Below are 25,075 nucleotides of genomic sequence, written 5' to 3'. Positions count from 1 at the left end.
CCATTTTAGTTACATAGGTGGCGCTATAGAGCACATTTTAGCACTTTGGGGGATAATTTTTACATTTTATCAAATTTTTCACCAGACCTGATGTACTGCAGCCAGCCTTGACACATAACCACTGATGTTTCTGTGAAATCCCAGAAACATTCAGTTACACCTGAACAACACTCTTGTAAGACATTGCACGTTTCAGACCTGCCTGAGTCTAGTAGCTGTAGTCTATTTTGATGGACATTTCAGTAGATTATATTATTGATGCGAAATACTAGAGCAGTAAAAGACGCAAAATACATGAAAGTTGGTTTGTGATTGTGGAGAGTTCTGTGTGTGTGCACCTGTGCTAATTAAAGACACGCAATTTGAGGCTTTTGTGCTCTCTGCAGTTTTCATTTTGGACCAATCTGTGTGCTGGAATGTGGAGAAAAGCCTGAAACACCGGAAACCACTCCACTCACTCAAACAGATGCAAAACAAGGCTAAATTGCACTCAGCTGCAAAATTTTATGGGTGTGTTTATGCCAGCATATCATCAGCGCAAAATCTTTTGTGAATAGGACCTTAAAACGGGACAGATTGCAGGTGCAAATGCTGCGCAATTCACAGTGCTATTCGTGGCCACAATCCATTCTTTGTGGATTGGGCCCTGAGTGTCTACGCTGGTGGACACATTTGCAGTTGACACAGGCTGTCTGGACATGGTACGTGCAGTCATACATTTTAGGCTGCATGGGGACTTGGAGGCGAAGGTTGTGGACCCTCATGGACATGGGCAGATGACAAAATTTACATCACACTGACCCTCACAGCCACACGGATGTTGGCATTTGAGCTTAAGCAGGAATGATGGAGAACATAGAGTATCTGCTGTTTTATAGTGGTGTTTACAGACCTTGTTCCAGGCCTGGAATGAGGACTAAAATTAACTAGACTGGACCAGCCAGTATTGGCACTGAAGTTCCATAATAAGTCAAAAGTATCATTTAGAAGAAAAGGGAAAGGGAATTACTAGTTAATGCTTAACCCCTTTGTGCAGCAGTTATAAGGCTGCGTTGCTAGCTGAAGCCTGCCTCCTCGTGCTGCTCTCTCCTCTCTTACTTGTACACAGAGCTTTGCTGCTGAGGATGAACACCATTTGGGTTGCCATCAGAATCTTATAACAACATAAATAAATATATAATAAAGTTAATTTAAAGACAAACATTGATTGGAAGGAAAGAAGGAACAAAGGGAATGAGACTGTAATAAGGAATGAGGTTTTGACAATGTGAACGTTGGCTGGGAAACACAGAGTATGTGATATATGTCATGACAAACAATGTGTGTGAGTAATCCTACCTGCTGGTCTAGGTACTCCAGGTTGCGCTGGAGCTGAAGGTCTAATATGTCCTCCTGAGCCAAGCAGCAGCATCAGCAACACATATGGTGATCACACAGACACATACAGTACATATAGAAGGCTTTCAGAGAAGGCAGCAGCAAAGCAAAGCAAAGCACAACAATCAATCCACCAATCATCATTTCTTTCCTCATAAAATGCTTGCAAAGCCAATTTTTGGAAGTCATATTTAGTAGCTAGCCAGCTTCTACTGAAGTGTTCCTTGCCACATTACCACCATCAACAATATAATAATGTAAATGTTTAATGCAATGACTTGTGTTGCAGTGTTGCTAGGAGAAAACCTCACATAACTACTTTTGGTAACTTTTAAATGCAATTTGCTTGAAATCCTTAATGTGGACAACAGAAGTTTGTAAAACAACAAAGCAATATTCAAAACAACATTGATAGACCTGGTGCAAGTAAACAAAGACAGGGCTGTCAAAGTCTGAAACTGAACACACCAGCCCAAATCAAGAGTCCAATTAAGCCTCAGACTAAGTGAAGACCAGGGCTGATAACACAACAACAGACAGGACAGCAGTCCTATTCCAAAACCAAGCTTTAACTAGCACATAGGACTTTTTAATCCTGTTTTTAAAAATGATGTGACCTTAATTATCACTTAAGACAATAAACTGGTTTTAAACATTCAGGATTAGGAAATTATCAATGGTATAGTTTTTTTCTGAAGTACTGTGTTGGGCTGTATGACTTCTTTGATAATGTTGCAAACAAAGCCTGGTAATCTTCCCCCAAATCCAGGTAACCAGGTAACCATGTAGCGCATACTACACCAGTGGACATTACAACAACTCCTAATCAAAAATGACTAACAGGATCTCACTTTGCCTGAATGGTTGGGCTTTATGGCACCTTTCCTAAAATGAGGCGCCAGAGTATAAATGCTTAAAATGTTTGTTTATTGCCTCAACTAATGTAATGCATATAAACTTTACAGAAATGAATGAGCCTCAGATTGCCCAACTAATTTCATCTAAACAACCTGACTGCATCTGAAACACTCACAGAACTTTCACTGACTTTGCTCTTAAACTGCCAACATAATGTTGCTTATGATCATATGATAAGGTCACATTGGGACACCAGCTAGTGGTGAGTAAACTAATGAAAGCAGGCAGTCTGTGCAGAACCGGGCCAAAGGGCTAAACAACAAATAAGAAGAGAGGGAGTAAAAAAAAAGACTTGGTGGAGACCGACGAACAGGTGATTTTATATTTAATTACGTACTATTAAGTCCGGTGGGTCGATGTGATTTTTTATGAGTCTAGGCATCATCTAAAAATGTAAGACCTTTCATATTCTTCATTGAAATCAATGTTATTAAGATCCTTTTAAGACTTTTAATGATGTACAGATACCCTGTCTTCAGACATGAGACCGACATGTTAACTTACCATCACATTAATGTAATGAGGTGCATGTTTTAAAGGGGCTCTGTAACTTTATGGATCTGTTTGGAAGCCTTATATTCAGCTGATCATGAGTAAAGTTGGTGAAGGTTATGGAGGTTAGTTCCCCCTGCCATTTCCTAAGTTTATGTTATGTGTAAACCCACATACATTCACACATACACTCATGCACTTATGCACACAAGAGCAGCTCCAGTTAAGGATAGAGCAGCAGAGAGGAGTACAAGTAAGAAAAGTCAGGAGAAAATGTGCAGACATACAGTGATGTGTAAAGGGTTAAGACGAAGGACAGATGTGCAGAAGAAACCCCACAGCTGCCTGCAGCTGCAAAGCAAAGCTAGTCATAGCATTACATCAAGTGCCATCACTATGTGTGTGTGACTGTGTTTGTTATCCAGTAGATGAAAATGTATGTCAGAACATTAGCGGCACATACCATTTTATTGTGGATGGAAGGGGATACAGGGTAGTTGTAGTGGTATAATCCTTGGCTTAAGGACCTCCTATCACCAGGGTAGTCATACTGAAGGAAGGGAGGAAGGTTATAAGGAAAGAAGGAAGGGAAGAATGGAGGCAAGAATGAAAGGGAGGTTAGAGTGGAGTAAGATGAATATGGTTACAGCTTATGAAAACAAAACATTTATCTCTCATTCTTTCTTTCATCCCTGTTGACTTTTTTGAATATCTTTTATCTTCTGGAAAGGGTGTGTGAAATTTTAAAATTTGAATTTTCTTTTACAAACTTTGGATTTTGAGCCTTAATATTAATCTTTGATGACACATTTAGTTAAATTTACTTTCCTAAATCCAAACCTAAATTCAGTCTCATTACCAGTAAAACCATGGGACAAATGCTCGGAAATAAATAAATAACTGTCACAAAATCTAAATAAGTGAGTTGTGGCCTGTTGTTATGGCAAAGGAAACTGTCAAGTTGAGGTGGGTGCTATCTTTTATATCCACTGTATGATACTACATACACACACACTTGCTGTCTCACTTTTGGTGAGCTGAGGGATCTCCTCAGGCTATAGACGGATGGATCGGCATAGATCACGTCGTCCCTCATTCTTCCTGGAAACCTGTCGAAGTGGGCAGATGGCGATCGAGCTGGTGAGGCAAAGTTCGGTGGCACTGGTGAGTAGGGCCCACCCGATGACGTGGATGGTGACCTGGGCACAGATCTGGAGCGTGGCTGGATGGACAGACGCCTCATGGTGGTTTCCATTCCACCATAGTACTGTGGTCCCCATGTATCCCTGGACATTGGTGGTCCATACAACTGGTGGGGTCCATCCCTCAGGGAGCGGCGCTTCTCCTCAACAGTCCAGCGGCGGTCATATCCACCCACAGCAGAGACGGAGCAGATGCTATCCGGTCGGACCCCTGGTGGGTAGAGAGGGTACTCCTCCATATACTGGGGGCCACAAGGGTAGCCATAGTAGTCGGCTGAGACCCCTCGGTTCACTGGGTAATAACGAGATGGGCTGAAAGAACAGGAAACAATGGAGGTAAGATGGAGGTATAGCCTTGAATTTTCAGATCCTCTGATTTGGTAAAACAATGATAAAAATAAATAAATAAATAAAAATCCTGCATTCAAAATGCTACTGAAGTAAAAGTACAAAATGTATAATATTCCCATCTGAAGTGTGGTGGAAGTATTTCATTAGCAAGGACCACATCATCAACAAGATGCATTTGAAATGATTTATTAAGAAGAACAATTGATGTTTGTAGTTTTTCCGCTTGCTGACTGCATTGTGGAGAAGTATATAGGGAATCTGCCATAGCACCCGAGTAAAGACGGACCCCCCAGGACTCTATGAAGGAGAGGAAGAATCAGGAAAAAACAGGAAGAGAGAAATAGGGTATGTGTGTGTGTGTGGGTGGGGGGGTGGGGGTGAAAGAGTGAAAGAGAAGGAGAGGGTTGGTGGTATTTATAGGTATGCTGGAAATGGTGCAGTTTAGGTGTGGACCTGCTCCTGAAACTCCACTAAATAAGCTTCAATTCACTAGCAAGGACCATACCATCAACAATCATATGAAGTGCTTTGGGATGCCATTACAGGAGGCTGAAGTGGTGGCTCCATTCCTGAAGGAGTGTGCGGAATAATGAAGAGGAGAAATGCCAGACAGGTGGAGTATGTGATGGAAGTGCTGGTGGAACCAGAAACGAGTAGCCACTTGTCTGGATTAAACTCTGTAATTTCTGAAATTGCAAGTAGCTTGTGATGGTCTCAGAAGGATTTAGTGTAGATAGAACTTTGAAGTAAAAAGTGGGTATGGCTGACTGGATTTATCGGTTTTAGTTAATTTAACATAGTCTAGTCAAGTCAGTTTTATTTATATAGCACCAAATCACAACTGAAGTTATCGCATGACACTTTTCATGTAGAGCAGGTCAAGACCATATTCTTAATTTACGGAGACCCAATGTTCCCCCATGAGCAAGCACTTGGTGACAGTGGCAAGCAGAAACTCCCCTTTAACAGGGAGAAACCTTGAACAGAACCTGTCTCTAGGTTGACGGCCATCTGCCTTGACCAGTTGGGTTGAGAGAGACAGTGTAATCTGAGAAATATATAAGTCTGAAAAGCAGCCGTGGCAGCTTGGGTCAGAGTGAAGAGTTGAGGCAGTGAATTCGGAGCATACGATAAAACTGAAGAATGCAAGTGAAAACGTGACTTTTAAATTTCGAGCAACATGAGGAATGCTATATCTGGAGCACATGGTGTGGATGCTGTCTGATGGCAAGTTGGCAGTAGGAGGAAGGCGGCAAGTATCTTTAGCTGGCTCTTGGTATAGAAGTCCTCTGAGGAGTGAAATTAAATGAGAATGGCTAGAGACCAGGACTTTAGAGAAGCAGATACTGCTAATGAGTTTAGAGAAGTAAATGTCTAGATGTCTAAGATGCTAAGGTAAACATGGATGGTATGTGTTTTGATGGCCATCACAGAAGGGGCATAGGTAATGAAACTGTCATGGTGATGAGATCAAACGATGGGTTGCTGGCTGCCGGTGCCAGATGCCCCGACTTGAGTTGGCTGCTGCAGTTGCTGGAAGTGGGTGGCAGGGAACAGTGGCATCCCAGTGCCAGGCTCCCCTGCTAAGGCCGGCTGTTATGATTGCTGGAGCTGGATGACGGGGGGTGCTGACATCTCGGTGTCATTCGCCCTGAATTATGTAGTCTGCTGGTGCTTGTGTTGAAAAACCTGAGGGGAGGTGGAGGACCCTGGAATTCTGGTGTTGGGTGCTCCATCTGAAGTACTTAAGCGAGCCAAGAATGGGCAACTGGCAACCTGGTGCAGAATAATGGAAACAGCGTGAAGTTACTCAAGTAACGTTAGATTGGTTTTATTAGTAACTTGCAACCTGGTGCTTGTAACAGCGGACGATACTGAAGAGACATTAGATTTGTTGTATTACCAACTTGCAACCCGGTGCACGTAATGGCAGACGTTACTGAAGTGACTTTAGATCAGTTTTATTAGTAACTGGCAACCAGGTGTACAATCTGGTGCCAGTAGCTAGATATTACTAAAGCGACGTTACAGTTGAATTAGAAACTTGCAAGCCAGTGCCAGTAGCTATAGATATGACTAAAGTGATGTTATAGCTGTATTAGTGACTTGCAACCCGGTGGCAGTGACCATGGATGTTACTGAGGTGATGTTAGATTAGTTGTACTAGTAACTGGCAACCCCGTGCCAGTAACTATAGATTTACTAAAGAGACGTTAGATTATTTGTATTAGTAACTGGCAACCCTGTGCACGAAAAGGCAGGCATTACTGAAGCAACGTTAGTGAGAATGAACAGGTAATTGGCAACCCAGTGTCTATGGTGGAACCGCAAGATGTTTCTAAAGTGTGGCGAAAATAGCTGATGTTTCTCTTCTAAAATGAAACAGGTGCCTAGTGCCGCTCACAGAAACCAGAGGTAAAGCGGGGATGGAATAATTGGAGCCTGGTATCCCCCTGCCAGTAATGGCTTTGAATTTATCAGGTGAGAAAAGGGTTGTTGATGTGAATGAGGGTTGATGCAAACCTGGCATCCCAATGCCAGTGGTTTGTTTACTGGAAGGTTTGTGTAGAGTGAGGAACTTGAGGCTGCTGGAAAAGTTTTGGGGATGTTTGCTGCATGGAATACAACTTGGTCTCCCAGCAGGGGGTGCTGAGTATGCAGGCTGTGGCCGTGAAGGCAGTGGAGGCTCTGTGACACTACGCTTGCTGACTCTGGAGATGATTGGCTCTGGTGAGGAATACAACCTGGTCTCCCAGCAGGGGGTGCTGAGTATGCAGGCTGTGGCCGTGAAGGCAGCAGAGGCTCTGTGACACCACGCTTGCTGACTCTGGAGATGATTGGCTCTGGTGAGGAAGCCGAAAGCATGGGAGGTTCGATGATTGTTGTTGCCACTGAGTAGAGATGAAACGGTCTGGCTTTATTGTCGCTCTGGTTGAAGGGAATGCCTTACCTTACGTCAGTTGTTGGATGCAGGCAACAGATCAGTCTCAGATGTCAGGCTCTATTTGTGGATGTAAAGACAGCCGGATCAAGAGGAGGGTGCACCATAGGTTCACCATGGCAGATAGTATCCCAGACTATAGAGAGGCAGCTGATGAGGGGAGAGTTGAAGCTGCCTGCTCCTGCAACTATGCCTATTGCATCCGCTAACAGAGGAGAGGAGGCCTGAGATCTACCAGGAAATGGAGAATCACATTAGGGGAGCTTGAGTGGAGGTGCCTGCGATGCCGGTATGTGCACTGCTGAGTACAGTGGTGTTGCTGGGACGCTTGTCTGTGGTCTGTCTGCTGTGTCATGGCTGGAGAACCAGTTTCAAACAAATCTTCATCTGAATTGGACATGTTGATCTACAGTTCATGATCATTTGTGAGTTTACTTTTTTTTTTAATCGAAATTTCAGCTCATATCCAAGTTTTAGATAATGCAATCATGTGATTAGGCATGAAGTACGGTTTATCTGTCAAGAAATCCAAGACAAACGGCTAATATCTGGTGGTAGCTTGAGCTTGTTTCTGAGAGGGTAGACTGATACTGCATGCAAGTGCAGAATACAAGAGTGAAAGAGAAGGAGAGGGTTTCTTGTATTTATAGAAATGCCAAAGTGGCACAGTTATGGTGTGGTCTTGCTCCTGAAACTTTATTTATTAAAACTACTACTCTTCTAAACTCTTCTAAACTTCTAACTTCTACTTCTACTAGAAATACTCAGTAAAGTATGGGTGCCTCAAAATTATATTTAAGTACAGTATTAGAGTGAGTAGAGTAGAGTAGTAGTACTTAGTTACTTTCTAGCAATGAAGACATTATCTCTAGTGTGAAGTTGTCTATAAAGTTTAATTACCAAGTGTAGCCGCTTAATTTTATATGTATGCAATGATAAATGAAATCACATTTCAGTCTTGGAGGTCCACTGTATTACAGCACACATCTCATGCTAGGTAAGATAATCTATAATATATTTCACATGCACTTCTTATGTACATGGAAATGAAATTCATTAAACATGCCCCATATAGTGGAAATGAGGCATTTTGAAGATGAAAGAAGAGAAGTTTCCTTATTTGCAAGATGTTGTCAGTGTGTTTTCCCTGAGGTCACTGTGCGCTGTTCTCTATATTCAGGCACACTAAAATAACATCCAAAGGTAGGATAGAATTTCATGATGAGTTAGGTGCACTGACAAAACAATAAGCTCAAGATTTTTAAGTAGCTGGACTGATTAACAACAATAAACTATGCTGGAGAAGAACATTAAAGACACTTTATGTAGTATTTTATTTTATTTTATTTTATTTAGTATGTATTATTTTCATGTGATTTTATCATCATTCAAATTGCTCTAATTGCATAAGCTTTTGTTTATGGAGACATTACATCAGAGACCAGATCAGAGGCTTCACAGAAGACTTGATGGATAGACAAAGTTTGTGTATGGATTAAACAAACCAATTAAAACATGTTATTTAATGAGCTTTAAATTTGTTAGTTTGTGTATTTTGGACAAAGCCAGGCTAGCTGGTTCCCACTGATCCAGTCTCTCTGATTTCCCCAAATTTGGAATTATTCCTTTAAATTTGATCAGCCTCATGTAGAGGCCTGGATTTGAGGCAGTGGAGGTAAAGTGCTTTGATAACAAATTTCTCAGTGTTACTGTGAGCTATGAAAATAATTAACAAGTGGGATACTTTTGCATGCACTCATTGCAATTCTCACTGTCAGTGTAAGGTCTCTGTAACTGACTTACAGTAGCAGCAACATCAGTGTCCCCACGGTGTCTCCACAACCCCTGCAGCACCATTTAAAGGTAAGTGCAAGGACAACACGGAAGAAACCTGAAGACAGAGACAGGTTCTTCACTTATTTACCTGTTGATGTCTTCCTGGGAGGCCATGCCGCGCCGCTGGTTGACCCACTGCTGCAGCTGGGCCATTGAACTCTTCCTCTGTGCCACCCTCTCTGGAGTTGTCCTGGGAACAAAACCCCTTCTCAGCACCACGTTCTCCTGTTGCTCCTTGGGGTCGTGTGCTGGGCCGACGCCCCCTTCAGGATGTCCCTGAGGGGCATGATGTCCGCTGTGACTCCTGGATGGAGGGGGTTGGCTGTTGCTGTTGTGGGGCATGGTGTTGGGAGGACCGTAGTTGCCCCAGCCATTTGGGTGGTGGTTTGAGAGAGCAGCTTGGCCACAACCAGGTCCTCCACCTTCATCTTCACCTCCACCTTCACATTGTTTCCCATTGTTCTTCTTTCCGTCCTGATTGGAGCAAGGGGTGGAGGGTGGGGGTGTATCAAGGTTGTCTACCCCATTGATCTTATGGTGGGGGGGTGGGTCACTGTCAGTTTTGTTGTGTGTGCGTGCCTGTGGATGCTCTTGTGTTTGGGGGTCGGGTGCCTGGGTCACCAGGGCGTGGTTGAGAGCTGTGGTGTCCAAGTTTGTTCTGTGAAATTTGTAGGAAAAAATAGAGCATGAGGATAGATGGGCAGCTTTATTTTATTTCCAAAAAAAGATACAAAGACAGAAAAAGAATTTCACACCAGTAAATCTCAACACCAGGCCTAGTCACTGAATCAATCAATGTGTGATATTATGCTTAATATCATTCATTTTGTGTGATTTTGTGTTACGAGAAATGAAGAGTATTGTATATTTGTCCTTTAAATATTGTTTTCATGCCAAGTTAGTCCAGACCAACCAATAAAATGATCCATTGTTGTCTTTTATCTCTGGTTTTGTGTTCACACTGACTTATTGCAAATGAACCAAGAGGTGCAAACATGAAGTCATGTGGACAGAGCGATCAATCATTGGATAGTTTTGATGACTGTCTTCCTTCATCAACTTTTACTTATTGCTCACTTTCTTACAAATGGAGGGCCACATTGATACACTGCACAGTAACTTAAAGATATGAATAATGCATACAATATTGCTATAACTTGACATAGTAGACAGGCCAAATAATACACCAGAGAATACGATTGCTTTTTTGTGTATATTATATTATATTATTGTGTATTTCCAGTATGGCTGTGTGCATGTGTGTGAGCAGGACCTCTGTGTTGGCTTAGCGGTGACCTCTGCAGCCTCGCTCATGGCTCTGATCCACTCCTCCTGCTCCTCATGGCTGTCTGTGCTGAAGTAATATGTCCTGGTCCCAGCGTGCTCTGCCTGCATGCAAAACACAACAGGACCCTTCAACTCCCCGTCCTCACACTCCTCCTCCTCCAACCACACCTGCAGAGGGAGAGAAAGAGGCAGGACATAAGTAACACAGTTTTACACCAGTCAGTGTCATATTGAACATCCCCATCATCTTCATCAGCAGTAAATTCTTCACCTCATGCACTGAAGAAGCATGATATTGAAAAGATAATTCCACTTTCATAAAACTTGACATTTATTTTTGTACCTCTGTCCATCATTTCTATTAGTCTGAACATCAGTAAGATGATCAGACAGGTTGTAAACAAACCTCCAAGTTTATTTGCAACAGAAAACAAGGGTGAATAGTAAAATGATTATTGTAAACATCCATCATAGTTTACACAACCACTTCCTGCTTGAACTTTGACCTACTGTACTTACTATAGATATATGAACATCTGCAACATTTTAGATGTACTCACATTCAGTTTTACCTCCCAAAAAGTGGTTTTGATGATGTGGTTAAACCTGTCTGATTATCTGAACGCTCGTGTTTGTTCACTCATCAGACTCTATTGTAAAGTTGTCACCGTGTTCTCACATCTCAGCAATTACCTTGGTGAGTACAGTGTTATTATTACTGGAAGTGATGATGACCAAAACTGCAAAAATAAGATTCAAGATTCAAAAAATGGAATTGTCCTGAAATAATACCCACATGCAATCATCTGGTGTATTGTTCTTACATTAAAGCTACACTCACTGAGTCTGTTACACAACCCAACAGCACATCTTGATCTCCAAATACTCTCCCAGCTCACTGTTGTTGTCTTGAAACTCAAACTAGTTCATGCAGATGAAAGTGGAAGTGGTAGAAGTACTATTGGGCGCTATAACAAAATCACAGCGTGTACCTTTAAACAACAGTCAGAACCAGATGTAGAGTGATCAGATGATATCACACATGCCTCAGCTCCAGTGATATTCCAGAATTGGCATGCAGCCCATTTTTAAATAAACCAAACACACTGAACAAGACAAGATTGGTATGCATCAATCTTTAGGCATCCAACTAATTGAATTCAGACATGCAGTACAATACATAATCATGCATCCTTTGCAGACAGGATAGTTAATAGAAAGAAGTGTAAAATAACAATGGTATACCTACTGGACTTTCTACCACAACAGGAGACAGCAAGGGCCAGCAGAGCTCACAGGGGTGGATGAAGGAGGAGACAGTGAGGCGGTAAAGGTCAAGGTTTGTGATGTCAAAGGTCATTGCACTGCTGTGATGTTGGGACCTGAATATGAGTTTCTTTAAGGCTATGACTGTCTGTCTTGTTTTGGAAAATCTGGAGCCTCTAAAAATCTTATATTAAACAAAGATGAATAGAAAACGTATAGAGAGACTTTGAAACACAATTCATATAAGCATTCACTTGGATAACATTATTTGAGTTCCTGATGTTTTCAGTGCCGTATTGATCGTTCAAGGACACGCAGGTTTTAACTACAGGTCAGTTGGTGTCCTCAGCACCTACACACAAACAACTGATAATTAACAAGTAATTTGGATGGAAACTTACTGTTCAAAAGTCACCAATGAAGGAAAAACAGTTTTGTCTAGAACAAGATCAATGTGACGACTCCTTATTGTAGTTGAACAACAATAGATGCAGCGATGGTGTCATCTGATTATGTAACATTAAAGAAACCAAAACAATTATAGACAGTGTACCACAAGAGGGCAGCACAGGCAAAGACATTGGACAAAGATGCTGCATTACCTATCACCAAGTAATGGAAAGTCTCACATACACCTCACATCAAAATGCAATGTTCAAATATAAAGCTACTGACTGCACATGAGCTTCAAATGTCTATAAGATAGAACATACTCCCTGAAAGTTATGTTGTAATGAGTTTAATTTATGTTTAAACCCCCATTCTGCAACATATATCAGATCAACATACATGAGTAACTGACTATTTCTAGTCATCCAGCATAGAAATATTCAGTTACCAGTTACTCAAAATAGTATTTAAATACTTGAATAATGTACATAATGACCTTCTATGCTATACATAATGCATCACAATGGAAACATCCATTGTGATAGCTTTAGTTATGTGGCCTACATGCTACATTTACATTGTAGCATGGCCTGTTGAGAATGTCATCAATCATAACCTCTCATGAACAGTCACAGCCACTGTATAGCTCAAGGGTGTTGATTTGATCAGCCCAGTAGCCTAGGAATTATGTTCAAAAGTAAGCTGGCAGAGCTCCCCCTCTTCTCCAGCCTTGATACAACCTCAGTTTTCTGTATTTCTGCTATTATGTAGTGTCCTGATGGCCTCATTTCCATGTACAGATCACTAAAGTTTAATCTCTTATACAGCCAGTTTGTAGACCTAAAACCAGGAAGAATATAAGTTCATCCTCCAAGTCCCAGTGCCTTTTACTCATAAGATTTTCAGTTTAGGTAGAAAATAATGCCTAAAGATCACATGAGCCTAAAAACATTTAATTGATAATTGTATGTGTGGATAAATTGTGGTTAAATGTTGTCAAAACTGCTGTGGGAACCTTGAGTAAATGTAATGTTGGTATACACAAACACTTCACTTTACTTCATGACTTTGCTGCTTTCTGCTAATGAGTTTTAATTCAATTTGATCTAAGCTCTTTTTTTTTTTACGAGCTCCTCACCAACATCATACTGTCCTGTCCCAGTGCACTACATGTAAATATGTACAAAATGCATAATGTATGCTTGCCATTTAATCTTTGTTATTAAATATTCAATATTTTCAATCATTAACTCTCATTTCTATCAAGACCAGATACCTATGATTGTGGAATAAAATTGAAGTAATGATATACATTACAAAGTACTTCACAAGATACACACATTTAAAACAGCAGCACACACACACACACACACACACACACACACACACACATATTAATACATAACATGACATGGTTGTTTATTTGAGCTTGGCTGCAGCAGTGGAGGCAGAAGACGACTTGTGTGTGCATGTGCGTGTGATGTGTGATGTGTGTAGCCATAAGACAGTGGGAGGAAATGATGTCACTGATAAACAGGAGTCACTTCCTTCCACGGTGGAGCACAGTGAGGCCCCGCCTCCGGCAGTGACAGCGAGGTGATGCAATTGGCTGAAATGGCTGCATAATAAGCAGTTGTAACCTAGCAACAGAGACGGGGCTGCGGGAGGGGTTTGTGTGTGTGTGTGTGTGTGTGTGTGTGTGTGTGTGTGTATGTGCAGCCTTCTCCTTCATTGTCCTTCCTTTGTTCATTCATTCAGGTAGTCAGAGATGGTAGGATGAATGAAGGAGAAAGTAAAAGTGACAGAGCTCTCACACTTCCTTTCTCTTTTGAATGACAGAATTAATATGACAGAAATAATATTTTTATAATAATGTATTATTATTCATCATCCTTTGTAAACATACAAAGATGAATAAGCAGCTAACTTGGTTTGCCCTGGATGAACCATAGATGCCTCTGCAGTTACAACAGCTAATCCAGTGGGTTGCTTTTTGTGTTTACTATAAGTGTACATTTTAGGTTTATTTGAATCTTGGACCTTGTTTTGAAGGTGCCAGTGTTTCTTTGGGTCTTGAGGTCAAATCCCACATAATTATCAGTTTCATTAAGATTCTTCAGACACTCCTTATACACATTTTTCTCATAGTTGACTGTCCATGACTGTATTCACACCCCGTCATGCCATATCTACCAGCAAGAGAGAACTGGACTATCTAACCTCTGTGGGTGAAAACTGGGCAGAGTGTTCCCAGCAGCAGACAGTATCATATCAGACTGTGGATGTATACAGGTAAAATGTTTTATTGAGACTGAGGAGGTGTCAAAGATCATTTTAAAGATATACATCATGTGAGTCACCTATTAAAAACACAGCATACCATTATGTTCCTTCAGTCAGTGTTGATGAAACATTGTTTCTTCTTTGACAGTGCAATTTCTATGTTTTATGACTCACTTATGTAGCTGTATTTGTAAATGTTACTTGGTTAATTAAAAAATAATATTCTTATAATTTCATCCTCCCCCTGTTGGACTTATGATAAAGTGTACATGTTTTTTACCAAAATGTACATTTATAGCATACACAATTTTACACCGTGATGCAAGCAGCACTGTTCACATACTTGACTAAATGCATAACCACTTGAGGGAAGATTAGGACTGACACCAAGAATATCTTTCTTAAGAACTTCTGATTTTGCACACCATGGATGTAACTAAGCGTGGCGACACTCATAGAAGCTGTGTTGTTGAGATCACAATAGACTACATACTTTAATTTTTTCTCTGCATAACTTTCTTTGATTGTTGTTATGGTTTCTTCAGAGTCTGCTGCTGGCCTTACTTCACATGCCAATATACTGCATCCAAAACACATGATCTTAAATGCATCTTGTAGATGCATACTGTAGCATCAATTTCGTACAATCGATGCTCAGGGGGATAGATACAGTATATTGCTTGGGGTGCTGATTTATCAGTCACAACCTGATGTTATCAGTTTTATCATCTTTATTTCCTGGTGCAGATGTTTGGTTCTGAACAGTTTTGAACTGTTTTGTCTTGAACATGGACAGCTCTAACTGTAATGCTGCTCTTCCCTGTGCTTCATTTTTGATATTTAATTGATATTAATGATCTCATTACAGGTGAGAGAATGGCCTGTATTTACTGTTACAGGAAAAATCTGTCCATTTATGGCTGTGAGATTTCTCTGTTAACTTCTAGTTAAATGACATGGTCATGTGTTGCCATAGCAACCATGCATCCACGTGTTGTGTGGTGTTTGAGGCCATTTACATTATTTAAGTAGGCTTTGTTTTCATTTGCATCTAACAGAAATGCTGCTATCATCCTTGTAAGTGAAACATTTAAATAAACAAAGTATTTTTAATTATCTATGAAACTTAAAATACTTTGCACAGTGCATCACATGAGTTTGGGGAAAAAATTCTAGATCATGTTTCTTTCACCTGAAATGCTGCACAGAGCTTCATCCTCAAGTTCTTGTTCTTAATGTAGAGTGACTTTGTGTCAGTGTGTGTGTGTGTGTGTGTGTTGCATGTGTATGTGTGAGGATCCAGGTTGCCAAGTCCAGCCTCCAGTAAATGCAGTCAATGCAGCCATTTAGATTGCTGCACCACTCACTGGGAGCTACTGAAATACTTCCCCAGCTGTCCTCTCAGACACACACAGACACACACACATACACAGTTTGAACTGTGCAGGTACAGCACATGACTTATCAGTGCTCACTACAACAACTATTATGTCTGAAGTATTACAAATACATGCATGTCATAAATTCAGTAGTCGTCAACGAAATCTTGAGATACTGACTTTATATGCGACGATGCAACAGGAGTGTCAGGTAAGGGAAATGTTGGTGTCCTTCTGCGGCTATTGCTGCTGTTTGTTGTTGCTAGTCACATCTCTATTTTTATTATTGTTATTGTTATTATTGTTGTTATTCTGCTTCTCTGTGTCTCCAGAGCAGATGGCTGCCCACCAAGAGCTGGGCTCTACTTGAGGTTTCTTCCCGTTTAAGGGGAGTTTTTCCTTACCGCTGTTGCCATGTGCTTGCTTATGGGGGAATTGTTGGGTCTCTGTAAATTAAAGAGTACGGTCTAGACCTGCTCTATGTGAAAAGTGCCTTGAGATGATTTTTGTTGTGACTTGGTGCAATATAAATTGAACTGATTTGAATGGAATTGAATTAATTGAACTGAACTGAATTGAACTGAACTGAACTGAACTGAACTGAATCGAATCGAATCAAATTGAATTGAATCGAATTGAATTGGAAAAGGGGTTCTTCATCTGAGGAATATCAACAAGTGTAAATCGTGACTCTCTATACCAAAATTATTTTCAGTCTTTCTAGCACTTGCTGAGATATCTCTATTTGGAGCAAATGTAGTGGGACCAATTGATGTCTCCATCCTTAGGTCCCACCTTTAGGAGGCAAAACTCACTTCTTGAGGCAAAGTGCAGTTAGTGCAGATAAAATCGCCCAGCTGTAAAGCAGGTCAGCTGTCTCTCCCTCTCACAGACATACCAGACTGTCAACTGATTTATATAACCATGTGAAAAACCTGACAGAGCTGTGAGAACATCACATTTTGAATTTCTCACAACTTGGTGATAACCCTATCCAAAAATGGAAACAATACTGACCTGCACAACAGTTCTCCGTAAAGTGACATCACTATCTTGTCAGGCGGACAGTCATAATTTCTAAGACATAAAATGCATTTTAAGGAGTTATTGCATCAACTTCATGTGATCTACCACATTTTGAAAGTCAGTGAAAAAGCTATTTAACAGTGTTTATGCCATCATGCACAAAAACTGTCTGCTGAGGGCATTTTGTTGTAATTTATAGACAGGGTTTATTAAAGGATTTACTGGTTGATTAACTGTGAAAAAACCTGTGGTGGAATGAATTGGGAATGACTGCTTTGGAGGGAAAATGCAACTTTAAGCAAAAAGAGGAAAACTCCTGCATATTGTCCTGCTTACTGATGGAATATTTATTAGTTCACAATGTTTCGGTCTGTCCGACCGACATCAGGTGTATGGGCAGCATCACAATACATACTAACAAGATAAAAAGTCTACAGCCTATATTAGTCTATTGGCTGAACTTAGGCCTTAAACCAAAGTAATTGACAAATTAAAATGTTGAAAGTAGATGAAAAGTCAGGGGATCACCAAAGTAATTACAATTTATCTTGAGGGGGGCATGATTGTGTTCAAAATGAATGGCAATCCATACAGTTGTGGAGATATTTCACTCAACACACCTGTCTGGGGTGTGTCCTGCCTCTCATACAGCAGGATAAGTGCATATAGAAAATGGATGGATGGATGACCCCATGACCTTTGTTCAGGCACTATACTAAGGAGAGACTTTTAGCTGCACCACTGGAAAGGCTCTACTCGTAGGGTGACTGAACATTGTACCCCTCTAAGCATGGCGTGAGACTTTCAGCCTGGTTTAATTTATTTCTAAACTGTCTTTGCATCCCAAGGATTCCCCAGGCCTGTGTGTGGGAGAGGATCAGCTAGCAGTGTACACTGATGAATGTTGTCTCAGAATCAGTGACATGAACCCCAGGACAGAGAGCACAGGTACAAGTAGCACAAAAGCCCCAAAGGAATGAACACTTGCCTTTCACAGCCAGCTGATAGTTCTGTTGAACTGTTTGCTGTTAGGAAAGGTGAAGCTAAGCTCCACTGCACACACACTGCACTCACACACACCTGTAGGCGTAACCCTGTGACTCTGCCTGTTGAGTCAGACATAACCACACACACAAGCACACCTTATACTCCTGTTTAATAATTTAGCCATTGTGGGGGTTATGAGAACAAGGTGTTTAAAGTTTTTTTTAAAATGTTAAGGGTGACGTTTCTCTTGAAGCAAACAGAAAATGCAATCAGAAATTGCTCATTTCTTAGAGAACTAAAATACTTAAAGAGAATTAATTAAGATTTGTAATGGTAACATGCAGAACTTGGATTACAACGACTACAACATAACAAAAGTTTCAGTTGGACAGAGCTTTCTCTCCTAACAGAATGTCTCCTGGCTATGGCCACACCTCTACCTCTACAGAGTCAGGTAGTAAAGCTGCAGGTACAGCAGGTTTCGACAGCTCTATGACAGAGCTGCTGACTGAAAACAAACTACTAAAGAGCAGATATCTCTTCCATGTGGGTGAACAGCTCAGTTAGCTGGATGAGATTGTTTACCATTTGACAAAAGACCACAATTTTCTAGTTTGTTAAGTAAGATTAAAGTGCAGTCGAGATTCTTGTCACAGCCAATACTCCTACAGATGCAGTCTGCCTGAGCTTGAGACCTTTTTAAGCCTAATTAAGATAAAAGATGAGAAGAATCTGATTAGGAATTTCTTTTGAGATCTGGCTGCTCCTTTAGTTTGTTTTTTGGGATTCTTTGGTTTTTAGCCATGCTAGCTAGGCTCTATGGATGGCAATGTCAGTCTGTTGTTCAGTCCGTCCCCCACTTTCTCCAGACTGACATATCTGAGCAACTACTGGCATAGTACTGACATGGAATTTGGTACAGATGTTCATGGTCCCCAGCAGGTCAAAGTTCTCACTTATGTTGTGAAATATCTCAACTACTAATCTACTGGATGGATTGGCATTAAATTATGAATAAACATACATTTTTCCCAGAAGATGAAGCCTGTTAATCTTAGTAAATCCCTGACCGTCCTTCAAGTGCTACCATGCCATTTTGTGTGAAATGTCCCAAAAACTATTGGATTGCCATGAACAGAAAAACAGAACCAGTATAGTTAAGGCCAAAGTGCCTGGATTGTCTAGGATCTAGTGTGATCCATAGAAACAGATAACATCACCTTAGCCAAATTCAGACAGGATTAATTTTAGAGGGGAAGCTGTCATAAAATATTTCCTCTCTTTACTTATAGGAAAAGTCATTGTTCCAGTCAGCATTTTAGACACTAGTAGATTACAGGAAGTGGTTCTGTATTAAACAAAGATACTGTATGCTACCATGTGACATGTCGTCATCACAAAGTTGGTATTATTTTTAATAATAACATTGGATTTACTGAGTCTTTAATTATTAACACTGTCAGATTCTAATTACTACTGTAACTACTTCTGAATGTTGATTAGGCTACTTTTACAAAAACAAATCAACTGACATGTAAAAATATATGGAGCCCTAAACACTTCAAATCAGTTTGTCTGAAATCGAGGGTCTGAGGATAGAGGGTTTTGTGTTGCTGTACAGATTGTAAAAGCCCCCTGAGGGAAATTTGTGATTTGTGATATTGGGCTATACAATTAAAATTGACTTGACTTGGCTGTGCAAAGGTAGACAAGCAAAATCACCTGTTCAATTCAATTCAATTCAGTTTCATTTATATAGTGCCAAATCACAACAAAAGTCATCTCAGGGCACTTTTCACATAGAGCAGTTCTAGACCATACTCTTTAATATGGACATGTTAACATGAACTTGTGGGGTCCTGCTGATCTGTTCGCAGGATCCTTTTGTTCTTCAGTTGTCTCACTGTGCACTAAACTAATGAAAGAAATAGGAAACACAGCTCTATGTATAAAAAAACTCATAGATAGACTCCAAAAATGCAAAGCAGGGGGAGCAGTGAGATCACCCAAAATCTGTAGGGGATGACAAAATCACACATATATATTTGCTCTGAACAGGAATAGAATCACTGAACAGTGTAGGTAATATTGTAATCACCCAGCCCAAAAACAATCTTTTTCAGTGAGCATTGCCTTTTCTACAAAGATACAAAGCAGGAGCTGGATTTAAACAGAAAACACATGAGCACTGCTGTGAATTTCCCCTCTGGGCATCAATAAAGTCTTATTTTATCTTGTTTAATTAATTTCATTCATCTACATTTATTTTACTTATTTTTCTCAAAACTTTTAATATTGGACTCTTCCGTTTTAATGCATTTGGTATGAGGAGTGATTAACTTTTCTCTTGAATTCTGAAGTCATCGTCATTTAGATTCCAATCATTTATTGGTTGATTGTATTTATTTATTGGGACATTGTACGGTTTTTAACATAAAAGATGCACTGCTCTGGAGTCAGCTCAAAGCTAATTTACATCTGCAGTCCCCCACAGTCAAAACATACAACAGCACAACAACAAACAGTACAAAGCAAAAAACACACAGAACACACCATACAAAATACAAAGCTACACACAACAGCACATCACATACACCCACAATGTCAATTAGAAATTAATTATGTAAACTTGTCAAATTAAAAGCAAAACTACCTGCGCTAATGAGAAGACCATAGATGAAGTTTAGACTCAGTGGCCACAGAGCTGATTGGTCTTTAGTAGATTTTTAATTTGGCCTTTAATGTATTGATTGAACTACAGTTCTTCATATCATCAGGTGGGGCATTCCACTGAGTTGTGGCTTTCACAGCTAAAGCTGACTGCCCAAATGCAGTGCGACAAAATGGTATGGTACAATCTTGTATAGAGGATATTCTGGAGTATCTAATTGAATTTACTGAGCGAGTGTACACAAAGTCACATAGTGGAGGAGGGGCCGAACCATTTAAAATTTTATAAACTAGGCACAAATTTGAGAATAATCTAAAATTCTCAAAGCTCAGTAAATTGTATTTCTCAAGTACCCTACATGATGGAAATGCATTGGCTTTTTGTCCAGAGTTTTTAGAGTTTGTTTGTATAAGAACTCAAGGGGTTTTATGGCTGTTTTTCCAGCCTACCCCCAACATGTGATGCAAAAAGACATTTGGGAAAGAATCACAGCATGCATAAATATCTTGGCTGCGTCCAAAGAGAGACAGTTCCTTATATGTCTAAAGTTTTCTAAGTTGTACTTTATGGTTTTAACCGTTTTTTTTTTAAACATGTTTCTTAAAGTTCAAATTTGGATCCAGTGTCACACCAAGATATTAAAAATCTGTAACTACGCCAATCTTTTCTTTTCTTTTCTTTTTTTATGTCAATCAATGTGTGATTCTTTTAGCATCTTGCTAAAAATCCTTGGTGAGTACATGTGTTAGTATTACTGATAGGAATGATTGCCAACACAGACAAAATAAAGGCTTTATTCTATAAGGACACAAAGCTGTTTCTGCTGTCAAACCTGAGCTTCCAGGTAGAAGACAAACATTCTAATGGTTACACTGCGATTAGAAATAATGTTGACAAACATTCTTGTCCAAATAGATCATATGTAAACTGATAGAGAGAAATAAATAGCGTTTGTTTTCTATTTTGGACAAATTGTTTTTCTTTCAGCCAGGATATTCCAGCCAAAACTCAGAAATGCTGCTGTATGTTTCCAAGCTATAAACACAACTCATGTTGATTTACAGTTGGCCTTACATTCCCATTCATTACAGTTTAGACAGAAATATTCTATATTGAGGCAGATACCAGAGGGATCAGAGGCTGTGGACTCTGTCCCTGCCTGCTTTGTCTCTGGGTGATTTTGAACTGACATTTGTCATAAACAGAAGTGGTTGGACAGGAATCACCAGGCAGCTATGAAGGAGGCATGCTGGGACATGACCACAGAGTCTCAGCCCCACCTCTACAGTGCCCTGAGGGAGCTCATCCAATAAGACAGGACATGAGGAGTCCATTTCAGAAAAACACACACTCTGCTTCAACTGGCCAGCATACACAACACATCTGAACACTCATGTCACTGACACTTATCTGTCATTATGTAATTCATAGTTAGAGTATGTCTGTACACTCTGGACCACATACCTGAACAAGGACCAAAAACACCACGCCTGAACAATACACTGAGAGCTGAATACAAGAAGCTTTTTCACTTCACTGCCACAAACCTGCACTGTCTCTACTGTAAATACCTACAGCATGAACTCTCAGCTGCCACCAAAACAACATTATTCATTGATGTATGTTCCTTCCACCCTCTGTTAAGCTGACATGGCCTGCCTCTGAGGGCAGCCTCATCTTATCTAACATCTTCAAAGCAGCTAACAACTGTAGCACAAACACCTGATATGTTGACATGAACAGTAAGTCGCATACAGATAAGAGTGTAATAGTCTGCATATACAGATACATATACTCATATCACAGCATGCTGTATAAAAAATAATTAATGATAGATAAGAATGTCATATATAGAATATTGAATGAAACTGAAAATTGAAATGAAATGAAATTCTGAGAATACTAAATTTAAGAATATGGAAATAAAATCCAAAAATATGGAACATAACTAATAATTAATCTGGAGAGAGAGTCTGAGAATATTAAACAGAACTTGAGAATACTGGATGAAACTGAATATTCTGAATAGAAAAACACTGTGTATGTGTTTGTTAACTGTCTTAAAGGCAAAAAATGTTATCCAAATTAAATGACTGAAATCTTCCATTTGCTGAAGAAAGCTGTGGGATATGGTTAAAAGCTTAAAAAAAACTATAATAATATATGAATGATTTTTGTTTGTTTCATTATGCTGGTGCAAAACTTGTGACAAAAGCAGAAATATGGTCCTCCACTCCCTAAATGCGGGTACTGGAGAAATGTTCTAGGGTTTTTTCATCCATTCAAGATACACTGTAGCTCCCTCTGACCTGTGTGCAAGACTGTGAGTGGGAATCATCATCAAGTTGGAGTGAATTAGTTTGATTCCAGAATTCTCAGACTTCTATTCAATAATCTCAAACTTGCATTCCATAGTCTGAGTTTTTAAGTCAATTTTCTCATGAATTCTTCTCTGAATGACATGTCATTAAATGTCATCTCAGCACAGACTGGATGTTCCACAGAGAGGTTTGCAGCATCAGAAATGAGTTTCCTAAACAGCACAACTGTTCGGTTCAGACATTCTAATTAGGGCCTGAGCCCCCAAGGGGTGAAGACCCTCTTGTATTTCGTGTTTGTTTCTTTCTGCTTCTTCTTTCTTTATTATTACGCCACTTCAACCCAAAATTTGACCGCCTAAACACACATCAGGTCTGGTGAAAAATTTGATAAAATGTAAAAATTGAAGTGCCAAAATGTGCTCAATAGCACCACCTATGTATCTAAAATGGCCGCCACGGCTTGTAGGAATGTCGTAGAGAGATCAAACCAAAACTCAATTATTCGTCTCATCAAGACCCACAAATCATATGCTGACACTCCTGACCTAAATCCAACAGGAAGTCCACAATTAGCCTTTCAAAAAAAGACTTTGCCCCAATTTTGGCCCCCCGAACAAACGCTTTCTCCTCCAAGGGAATTAATGGTATTGGCTTCAAACTTTAATAGGTGACTTATGACACTATGCTGAAAAAAGTTGTTAAAAACTTTGTAATAACTCGAACGGTTTGGATTTTATAAGCCCTGAAAGTTGCAGTGCCACATCTCACCATACAATGTAAAACAATAGGGAGGCAATCTATGGGCATGAACTTTGTGTCAAACTGAGGCTTCTGACATCTAAACTATAAGTCTTTCAAACCTGTATCATTTAATGTAAGATTTGGCCAAAGTAATGGGATTTATGAGGAGATTTCACAAAAAGCATTCTCTAAAATCCTCCTCTCCAACTGCTCCTGGTGATGTCACTCCCTCTGTGCTGTGAAACATTCCGCAATACACACTTGTTATAAAATCACAAGAGGAGCAAGAAAAGACTTTAAAACTTTAAAACATCTTTTACTGTTTAAAACAGTAAAAGATAGAAAACACATGTAAATTCAAGATTTGTAGGTCAAAGTGTCGTGACTCATTTAAAGTTCAAATGAAGTTTGTATCTAAAACTATGTGGAAGCATTAAATGTTCAAAAAGGTGTGGGTTTGCTCACACTCTCCATTCAAATGTATGAGTATTTTTCTGTGTCCAGCTGCAGTTACTTATTGTCTCTACTAACCTGACAGTACACATTTCAATCAAACTTTGACCAGGTCATGTGTGTTAAAAGTCTTTCCTTTTCTAAAAATAGATTTGATGAAAATTAGGAAAATAATTTGTTTTACACACAAACTCATCAAGAGTTTTCAATTTACTTATTGAAATTCAAGTGAATGGGCCCAAAACTTGCATAATTTTGATGCCGCAGGTGTGAGCAAGACAGACATGTCTCACCCTGCAGAAAATTCTCATCCTGTCAATCAAACTTTCAAAATAAAAGCACACCACACTTGTAAGAAATATCCCTCATTTTTAAAACGCAAAATGGTCTGATCCCGACAGGCCAGAGTGCAAGGTTTTTTACTTCCTCCCTACACCTTACTGTCACATCAGCATCCTCTACATATACACTTCCATAGGCTACATACTTTCATATCATACATACTTCCATACAGTTTAGTCTGCTTTCCTTATTCTTTAACAACAACATATCAATAGAAGAACTCGTCTTTGTCTCTGTCATGTCAACTTTATCAAATGACACATTGTGTTATGTTCTGTCTTGCCATAAGTACAATGCCATGTTTCAGTCATAAAAAAAGAGAGAAAATCACATTCTCTATCTGCCTCAAAAAACACATTTTATTCTGGGATGATGATGCACCATTTGATCAGGAAGTCTGTTTGAATCAATTTGGGTATTGGAGATATTGCCGCAATGACTGGGTCAGGCTCAACATGATACTACCAACTAAGTATTGAATTCCAGTTTATGCCACTATTCAGTACCTTTTGGTTTGACCATCTGTATGCAATTCTTGTCAGACTGACGTAGCCACTGAATCAGCAGTTTCAGCATAAGAGAGGCATAACAATAAATATAATGAAATAACTACTACTGAAATAACTAATTCTAAAATCACAATCACAAAAAACAATAACCAAATAAATTTGTCCTTATAAAAGCAAGCAAGTCACCAAAGTCTTCAGAACCACTTCTGCCATCAGCCTCACAGACAAAGTCAGTGTCAACACCATAGACTGTAAAAAATATGGATATAGCCAAGAGGTGGAGCTGAGGCGGGCTGAATGAAG

The 25,075-nt window shown here is 39.8% G+C and overlaps 1 protein-coding gene across 9 annotated transcripts in view; it reads right to left on the bottom strand.

Annotated features, from left to right (window-relative positions):
- The window catches only part of plekha6 (pleckstrin homology domain containing, family A member 6), a 136,570-nt gene that overhangs the window by 24,979 nt on the left and 86,516 nt on the right, over positions 1-25,075 (bottom strand). For 5 of the 9 annotated variants that reach the window (XM_067588527.1, XM_067588530.1, XM_067588533.1 and 2 more), the window contains 5 exons: positions 10,391-10,572; positions 9,206-9,775; positions 3,815-4,301; positions 3,251-3,337; positions 1,339-1,392 (listed from right to left, as the gene is read on the bottom strand). In XM_067588527.1, the coding sequence (XP_067444628.1) occupies positions 1,339-1,392; positions 3,251-3,337; positions 3,815-4,301; positions 9,206-9,775; positions 10,391-10,572 (1,380 nt within the window). The remainder of the gene's footprint in view (positions 1-1,338; positions 1,393-3,250; positions 3,338-3,814; positions 4,302-9,205; positions 9,776-10,390; positions 10,573-25,075) is intronic. The other 4 variants (XM_067588531.1, XM_067588535.1, XM_067588529.1 and 1 more) reach the window with 3 other exon arrangements.

This window comes from Thunnus thynnus, chromosome 4, assembly GCF_963924715.1.
Source record: "Thunnus thynnus chromosome 4, fThuThy2.1, whole genome shotgun sequence".
Taxonomy (NCBI): domain Eukaryota; kingdom Metazoa; phylum Chordata; class Actinopteri; order Scombriformes; family Scombridae; genus Thunnus; species Thunnus thynnus.
Note: the sequence above shows the minus strand (reverse complement) of the source record. Positions and strands in the feature narration are given on the sequence as shown.